At 51.5% G+C, this 9205-nt stretch overlaps 1 protein-coding gene across 1 annotated transcript in view; it reads right to left on the bottom strand.

Moving 5' to 3' along the window:
• Positions 1-7927: 7927 nt before the first annotated feature.
• FGF8 (fibroblast growth factor 8) overlaps positions 7928-9205 on the bottom strand; it is a gene marked incomplete at its 5' end in the record, with an annotated part of 1556 nt that continues 278 nt past the window's right edge. Inside the window, one exon of the mRNA XM_010176297.1 lies at positions 7928-8228. Coding sequence (XP_010174599.1) covers positions 7941-8228 — 288 coding nt within the window. The remainder of the gene's footprint in view (positions 8229-9205) is intronic.

Genomic DNA, 9205 nt, shown 5'->3' with positions numbered 1-9205 from the left:
CCTAACAGGTGGCTGTCTCCCCCTCCCCGTACATGCTACAGATTGAATTGGCCACTTTGTTCAGAGGGAAACTATCCTGGGGGAAAAAAGCCCTTGATGCAGCACCAGCAACATGTTCAAACCAACCTGCCAGTGCACAGTGGGGCTCCAGGGCTGAAGCAGCAGAGGGAAACGGGTGAATCCCTGGCCAGTAATCTTAAACAAAACCCTGCCTGAACCCCAGGCTGCCGGCCTTACCTGGGACTCGGAGAGTATTTTATGGCTTTCATAGAGATACTCACATCCACAGATGAGTCTGCATTGTCCACCAGCAGATACAGGCCACTGTCCTAGGCTGCTCTGGAGCCATCCCCAGGCTTGCATATGCTGATGGGAACCACTCTCCCCCTACAAGCTCCTGGCTGGTTGTGCAAACAGAATGGCCCAGGTGATTTGTGGAAACACCCAAACATCTAAACTGGACAAACTAATCTTCCTAGGTTCACTGGCAGGAACAGCAACTGCGGAGAAGTTCTGGACACTGAGCAGTTCCCATCTGCAGAGGCTTTGAACACCACGATGCTCCACAAATATATGTGGTAGCCCAACAAACAACAGTGGCTGCCTACCAGTGAGGTGGCAGCACTGGCCTGCTGGCTACCAGTTCATCCTAACATACCCCGGTGACCCATGATTGAATCAAAATGAACACAAATCCTGGCCACCACTTTGCCCACTCTACTGTTGTGGGACAGCTCGAATGTTTGTCTGAGCCAGATGCATTCACAAAGTCTTGGCTTTAATGGCATTTTGTGAAACAGGTTGGCTCCTCCACTGCAGCCCCAACTGCTGAGAAATCAATCATTACCAGCAGTTAGCTGTTTGATGGTTAACAGCCTGAACTGAAGCCAAACTGGTTGTTAATTGGGCTAACAACTGATTTCAAGGGGTTGTTTTGCAGCACCCAACACTCCCAGCAATTGACTTGGAGTTGTAACTAGCAGCCAGGCAGCAATTAATGGAGCCGAGGGAAATTCACAGGCCATTACCAAAGGGCCAGCTCCCAGCTGGGCATCTGCTTCTCACAGGGTGGTGGGGAGTGCAGGCACCTCCCAGGGCCTGAGCACACAAGTATGGCCAGCGTGCAAGGTCCCATTTCACATCTCAGCAGACAAAGTTTTCCTATCAATGTACAGCCTGGCTCTCATTATCCTGCACTTCAGCTACTCCAGCAGCTTGGGGTTTTTTGGGTTTTTTGATGTTGTGGTTGGAGTTTTTCTCATGTTTGCTATCAGCTTCCACAGGGGCATTTTCCAGTTCTCCTTCAAATCCCTTCCCAGGACTCTCTTTTGCTGAGGTAGCAACCAGACCCGTTGTTAGGTCTGTCTTGCCAGCTTATGCCACCTGCTACTGCTAAACATATAAAACAGCACATCTTTGGGGCAAGGGCTGCTGTTTACTCTGTGAGCATCTCATAAAAGAAGGGACTCCAACCACCAAGATGTACTACTACAGCAGAAAGAGTTGTCAAAATAACCACAGCAAGAGTGAGACTGAGTTTTTCCTTCTCCTTCTGCTATAAAATCTTTAAGAGAAAAAAAAAAATAGGCTATCTTGGCAGAAGAGGTTATCCCAGGAAGCAGGGACCCTTTGCAGTGCCAGAACCATGGCTGAAAGGGATTACTCCATGGCTGAGCAGAGGAGTTGAATGGGAGCAGGGGCACAGATCAGGCACCCACCAAACTGGGGAGGCTCTGGCAGCCCTCACCATCCCGTTTCCAGTCCACAGTGATCAACAGCACAAGTTTAGCAAAGTGGTAATATCTGGGCATAGCTGTAGTGGTCCTTTCCAACACAGCCAAGTCTCCCTCAGCCTCTGAGGTAGGACTTCACAATGACAGATTGCATCTTGATCATCACATCTGACAGCCTGGAGGGACCTTCTGCTGCTACAGCCACTAAGAACACAGGAGAGATGCTGTAAGTCACATGAAGCCCAAGAGCATCCCTTCTGCTCCCAGTACAGCACATTTAAATTGTGTTTCTCTGCAGAGTAACCTGGGCCATCAACCAGCTAATCTGGAGTAATGGCTGTAATCTTCAACCCATCCACGCATGAGCCTTCACTCATCCTCCAGCTGACATGGCACGGGACCACTGGGTGGACAAGCAGCTTTGCTAGAACCCAGCACCACCTTCATGCTGCCTCTGACCCAGAAAGGCTGCAGGTTCCCATTAACCAAAGTCCCAAATATCCCTCCAGCATCTCCCAAGAGCTCCTCTGGTGCATCAAGACACAGCTGCCATGTGTCCCCAGACCGATGCATTGTCACACTAGAGAACACAGGTTGTGCCTCCTCAGTCCAGGAGGAAGGCAAAAAGCAAACTTGGCCGTCAAAGGTCTTCTGCAGCAAAGCCACAGCAAACACCCCAAACTGCTTACCCCAGTCCTGGAGGGCAGCCTCCAATCCAGACCCCAAAGCAGAATGTGGCTACAGCTCCCCACGACCTTGCCCTTAAGATTTCCAGGAGAAAAGCTGGGGAATGGCCCCATTTCTAGGGAAGAGCTGTTACTTCTGTAGGCATGCATGAGGAGGGGGCAGCTGCAGATGGGAAGTAGGGTGGTAATGAGGAGCAGATGTGTAGGTGCCCAGAACATCCCAGGTGCTACAGAAGTGCTAAGCGTTATTATCACGGCCAGGAAACAGGCTGCAAAAACTCACCATACTCCACATCCCCTTGCTCTATGCCTTCTCCAGGATCTGGAGCTCACTGTTCCCATCAGCCCCAGGAAAACAGGAGCCAGCTTGGAAGTGCTTTCAGCTGCAGCCATGCTGGGACACTGTGGTCAGAGGGGCTGAGCAGAAAGGAGAGGAGCATAGAGAGATCAAGACTCAACAGGAGAGCTGGGTCTGGTCCACATGTGGCCAAGAAGGCTTTGAATCCTGTCACAGCATGACAGTCCCCCAACACACACATTTCAATAGCAGCACAGAAAGATGTTTTCTTACATAAAACTAATTTTGTGGTCATCCTGACCAAAGTTGCCCATCTCGTGAGCTCCTGGCCCTGGAGAGTTGCTCCTCTTGGACAGCACCGGGCTGGTTTCTGCTCCATCCCATGCCTCCCTCCAGGATGGTCCCATGGCACTTTGGTCCACAGCCAGGGCTTGCTGGCACCAAGCAGGGCATGGGGCAGTGCTGAGCCATCCCTGATGGCAGCATGCAGCCCAACGATGAGCCAGTTTGATTTGGAGTGTCCGTGTGAGAGCAGAAATATGGGATCCCCCACTGAGCCCCTAAGCATCCGCGGTTCTGGCTATAAACCCCCTTCCAAGGAGAAGTCTTTAGAGAGAGGGGCTGAGATGATCCACAAGCCGTGGCTGTCCCCCGCCCCCTCCCCAAGAGGAATTGCTCTCACACAAATGAAATGTGTGTAATTAATGGGCAGGGGGCTGGACAGGTCCGAGATGAAAGCGTTTCCTGGACTTGTCCTTCATTTGCATGGTATCAGAAGCTGTTCAGAAGGTGTGACTTTTCCCACAGGGAGCCCTCAGCTCGGTGGCACAATAAAGCCAGGACTTCTTACCCAGAATTAATTAAAGGAGGGGGATGGGGATGGCAGAGAGATGTTTGAAAGCTGAGCCTGATGCAATAAACAAACACCCCAGTCCTCCTTCCCAAGCTGGGGCGTGCCCAAGGGGGCCTGGGCGAGCCCCAACCCTGCCACAGCATCTCACAGTACATCCCACTCAGTGGGCACCCTTCTCTGAGCAGACCTCATGGCAAAGTTGTCACGGGTCAGCCCTGCAATGGAGACCAGCAGTGTCTGTACAGCGAGAGAGGGGATGGGAGTGGAGACAGCATGTGCCAAAAGGTTTGGAGCTCGGTGGATTGAGCTCTGGGACAGCCCCTGCTTGGACAGCAGGGACCCCTTTTCGTACCACTTCAATTTATTCCTTCTTGTCTCCTGTTTCTCTGCCATAGCCACCTGAAAACTGCTCTTCTCCCTGCCTGGCGTTGCCCTAGTGTGCTCACCCCACGTTTATTCCTTGCCCAGTGTTGGCTGGTTGGATCAGCTGGGCTTCCCAGTCTCATCTCACAAGGCAGACGCTCTCAAACATCACTCGGCTCCAGCCTCATCACTGTGTCCAGATGGCATCGTACAGGCAGAGACACGCAGGCACCACTGCCTGGAGCTCAGGACAGGGCAGTCACCCCAGCACCAACAGCCAGGGCAGTACAGCTCCTCTTCTGCTTCATCTGTCACCTCCCTCCAGCCAGCTGGTGGCAGTGAGGGAACCGCAGGGTGACCCTGGGAGTGGTGGCACTAAAGACAGGCACACCTCCATCACAAGGACTTTGCTAGCTCAGAGCAGGGGTTTCTGCCCAGAACACCCATGCTAACAACATGAGTTGATGGAAGCAAACACCCATCTCCAAATCTTCCTGTTTCCAGCACTCTCCTGGGTCCAGCCCTGGCTCAGTGTCCCACAGTCCCCAGGGCCTCTGGGTGGCTGTGATTCTCAGGCTTGGTCCACACACTCGCTGATGATAGAAGAGAAAGGAAAAGTTCCAAATTCCTGGGCTGATGATTGACCATGAGCATTGGACCAGCAGCCAGGGTTTCTGCCTCCCTGGAGGAACAGCAGGCACCACCAGGGACTGTCTCCATCTCCCTGCATGGGTGGTGGGAGCTACCAGCCCTGGAGGACCACACGCTCAGTACCCTGAAGGACCCATGGCACCAGGAAGAGCACAAGCTGCTCCAGCCATGCCAGGGACTAAGCGGCATCAGTGCAGAGACAGGGTATGAGGAGCCATTAATTAATTCACTTACTCATTAACTAACTAGTAGTGGGCTCTTTAAACTTCCAAGCAAAGGCAAAACAACATTTACTGGCTGGAAGCTGAAGCTGGACAAATTCAAGCAATAAGCAAAGCCCTAAGTTGTAGTGCTCCTAGGCAGCATGGCCACCTAAAAGTCCTTTGATGAAAAGGGATTAATTAACCACGGACCAACCAAGCTGGGAAAGCAGGTGGTCCCTTCCCACGAGCCAGGCCTGGGTGCCTCTGGCAAAGGCAGGCTGTGGCAGAGCAGATGGCAGGAGTTGGGGACGGTGTGTGTAGGGACGGAGTTGGGGACGGGTACAGAGATGTGGCTCAAATCCTGGGGTGCTGGGTGTCCCCTGCTCCAGCCCTCAGCTGCACCCTGGGGTGGCAGGGATGGGGGAACAGCCTTACTGGAGGCTGAGCACCCCCACAGTGCCCTTCCCTGCCATCACTGTCCCTGGGGACAGATAACAAGGGAGGAGATGTCTGCTGAGCTGCATGGAGCCAGTCCTACCCCTCTGCTACCCTTACCTGGAGCCACAACCCAGCACCAATTCACCCAGGTCCAGAAAGCCATTAGGAAAAGCAATTAGACAAATTAATGAAAGAAAAGTACCCATTAAGGACTATCAAACACCATCTCTGCCCGGGGAAAGGCCAGGAGCCATTCACTTTTAGTTCCCCGTAGTCTGGAAACCACAACACGGGCTTGCCCCAGCACTGTGGGCTCCAGGCTTCTGCAGTCCTTGGGTCCCTCATGGGACAGCCAGGCAAAGGCCATGTGCTTTTAGCAGCACTGTCCTACAGCCCAAGCATCACCCAGCATCTCGGGGAGGCAGCAGCCATTCTCTGACGTAGAGCATGGCTGAGTGCTTGGTCCCCAGGCTTCCCTTCCTGAAATTAATGATATCTATTGACAGCTCAGCCCAGCCTGTGGCATCAGCCCCAGGATGGCTTGTCCTCACACCCTGCAGACAAGCAACACCTCGAGCACTAAGCAATGCTGCAAGCACCCCCTGAGGGTGGCAACACCAATGGGGCTGGCAACGGCAAGACTCTCACCTTGCAAGACCGCTCTATTTCTGCAATTATTTTTAAAAGCATATTTTACAATTTTATTCTTGTATCCTTCCATATCTGAGCCCACTCCATATCTGCACGCCCCACCAGCTCCTCTGAGCGAGGCCCAGCACCTCAGCAGGACTGAGTATCCACAGGATACTCAGGGACCCAACAGCTCATTTTGCACAGACACCAAGCTCATCTAGACCAGAGGGGAACAGACACCAGCTTCCTCTCTTGGAAAGCCTCATCCCATGCTTAAAACCAGGGGTCAAGGCTCTGCTGCACTATGTCCCCATCCAGCCCGCAATGAGCCTGTCCCCACAGGGCAAGAAGGTGGCACCTGCCTATTAAACCTGGAATTTGCTGTAAGGAAAACCATGATTTCCACAAGATCCATCCAGAACCAAGATCTTGGGGCATCCTGTTGCTTCCCACATCTTTTCCCTTGGGAAGGGGCTCATGCCAAGCATCAGCCTCAGCCCCATCGTGAACCTTACAGTCCTCCTCCACCCCTCTCCAACCTGCTTCTCCAGCCCCAGCCCTTCCTTCCCTGGAAAGCATCAGGCTCAGTTAGACTAATACAAATTTTTAATGCACATATTAAATAAATATTTCAATCATTTCATATTCAATTTGTACACAACCAAAACAAAACAAATAATCCTCAAGGAAATAAAAAAACAAACAATCAAAAAAAGATTGGATGAAAAGTCACCCCTGGTTCTGGCTCCTATCCAGTGTCTTTGTTTGCCCTCCCTGTGAGGAATAATTGCTTTAACCCTTTGGAGAGAGTCGCAGTCCCAGGACAGCACGTGCAGAGCGGGGCTGGCTGGGGATGATCACTCAAGAGATTTAAAGTTTCCTTCGCTGTTTTTTTTTTTCTAAATAGAAAATTTGGCTTCTGTCTACACAGAAATCTTGAAAGAAAACCCCTCCTTTCCTAGGAGGAGGACAAGGACGGTGGTATTTCTCATCAGAGACAACTTGGAAGAGATGGTCGACAATGGAGGTGCCAACCACAAACTGAATATTATGACAAAATGGCTCCACAGTAATTTGTAAACTTTTTTTTTTTAAACTTTACGGATGAAAACTTCCATCTGATAAAAAAATATAAACAGAAAAAAAATTCAGGTTTTTGTGAGAAATTCACATTTTCCACATGGAGAAAAAAAAACCCCAGTTACCAGCCCGCTCTATGGCAGCCATCACCCACTGCCTCACCTTAATAGTTTAAAACAAACCAAATGCCAAAGATGCTGTCATGAGTAAGAGGTACCAAGTCAGTTCAGGACTTTCTCTGGGGTGTCCATCACCCCTGTCCCTTCCTGAGAAAAAAATAAGCTGGGAGTTGTGAAGCCAGCAGCATTTTTGGAAGGATGCAAGTGGTTTCCATCAACCCCTTGCTCAGCCGAAGAAGTAGGCGCATCCGAGGAGGGAAAGCACCCCGTGGTCCTCACCCTGGGCATTGCAGCCAGCCCCGCAGGCAGTGCCCACACTGCGAAATCCACCCAGGAGACCTCAGGCCACCTCTGAAATAAATCCCCTTCCCTTAACTGTTTTCCAACCTCTCCATCTTCTCCGGTAAGCTTTAATTCCATTTGTTTAAGTAGCACATTGCTCCCACATTTGGATTTCCTTTTTTTTTTTTTGCTTGTTTGTTTAAAACGGTGATTTTTTTTTTTCTCCTTTACCTCTAGAGCTACAAAAACAAATTACAAAATAAAACACGACCCCAAACAGACTAGAACATTTCTAAGCAAAGGGCTCTTCCCCCTTCACCAGTCTTTGAATGTTTCATTTCCTTTAAAGTTGGAGTACAAAAATAGAGCCTCTCTCTTATTTTTTTTCCTTTTTTTTTTTTTTTTTTGTAAAAACCAAACAAGCCCCCAAAATTATCAACAACTAGAGCAGGTAATTTTGTATTTTTATCCTCCCCCCTCCCTTTTTTTTTTTTTTTTTTTTTTTAATACCCATATGGGAAAGTCTCTACATATAGTCCACCAAGCTCAGAGGAGAGTCCTCCAGAAGAGCTTGCAGATAGGGTGGGCAGAGGCAGGCAAGTCAAGGGCCTGCCCTGGAGCTAGAGTTTCTAGTCCTTTTACTTCTCCGGTTGAAGGGGTAGTTGAGGAACTCAAAGCGTCTGTGGGGCTCGGTGGTCTGGTGGCCCTTGGGAAGCCTCTTCATGAAATGCACCTCCCGTTGGTGCTGCCGGGTCTTGGAGCCCTTGCGTGGGCGGCCCTTGCGGGTGAAGGCCATGTACCAGCCCTCGTACTTGGCGTTCTGCAGCGCCGTGTAGTTGTTCTCCAGGACGATCTCCGTGAAGACGCAGTCCTTGCCTTTGCCGTTGCTCTGAGAAGGGAACAGAGGAGAAGATTTAAGTAATGGGCGCTTGGTCAGAGAGCTGCTTCTTGCTACCCCGAGCTGGACTGGCTGGTGTGGCAGCAGAGTTGCCATGCTTATGGGCAGCCGAGGGCTCATTTTCCCACCCCTTCTCCTACAGGTCAGAATTGCCCAAAATCTGTTTTTCCTTAGAAAGTTGTGGGGAACAGGCATTGTGGCACAGATAGATGCTGCTCATTGTGGCTCATGTCCCCTGTGTGATGGCAGCACCAGGCTGCAAGCCCCAATGCAGCTTGTCCCAGCCTTCACTTCCACTGTACCCACAAGGGGATTTTTGCCTGCTCCCATCCTGCCACCATCCATGCCAGGGGCTGGATTCCCTTGCCAGCATGACCATAAGCAAACTCTCCATCTCAGTGGCAATTCCCCCACCCATCCTATTCCTCCCTGGGGTTTTTAATATAAGAAGGTCATCAAGGGGCAAGAAGGGGCAATGTGGGGTCCATGGGGATGATGCCCATGACACAGGTGGCTGGAAGCATGGGGGCAGCTGAAGGCTGAGCTCCTCTCCATTACAGGCAGCAGCAGGACCAGGGAGGGATCACACATCAGCCAGCCCCAGAGAAGGAGCCACCATGGAAAATCCTCCCAGAGGATGGCTGTATCAGTGGGATTTTGCACACCCAGCCCCCTCTGCCTCCAGGGAGGGAGCATGGAGGCTCGGAGGGAGCATGACTAACCAGCACACTGCGGGACCTGGCCTTGGGGCCAGCCCCATGGAGCATCTAACATTCTTGGCACTTGTACCATGTAATTGGGGAGAATAGCCCAGCAATCCGCCTATTTGTTCGGGGAGATACAAGGAATTCGACCCACACAGCACCCGCCCACCTCCCTTGCTCCCCCCCTTCCCTCCTACCACCTGGGCTGCAGGACGGCTCATCCCCCTGCCCTCCAAAGGTGTGCACTGGCTGAGCTCCCGGGAC

This window comes from Antrostomus carolinensis, unplaced genomic scaffold (genome assembly GCF_000700745.2).
Source record: "Antrostomus carolinensis isolate BGI_N321 unplaced genomic scaffold, ASM70074v2 scaffold17539, whole genome shotgun sequence".
Taxonomy (NCBI): Eukaryota; Metazoa; Chordata; class Aves; order Caprimulgiformes; family Caprimulgidae; genus Antrostomus; species Antrostomus carolinensis.
The sequence above is the reverse complement of the archived record's forward strand: the minus strand, read 5'-3'. Positions and strand labels throughout refer to the sequence as shown.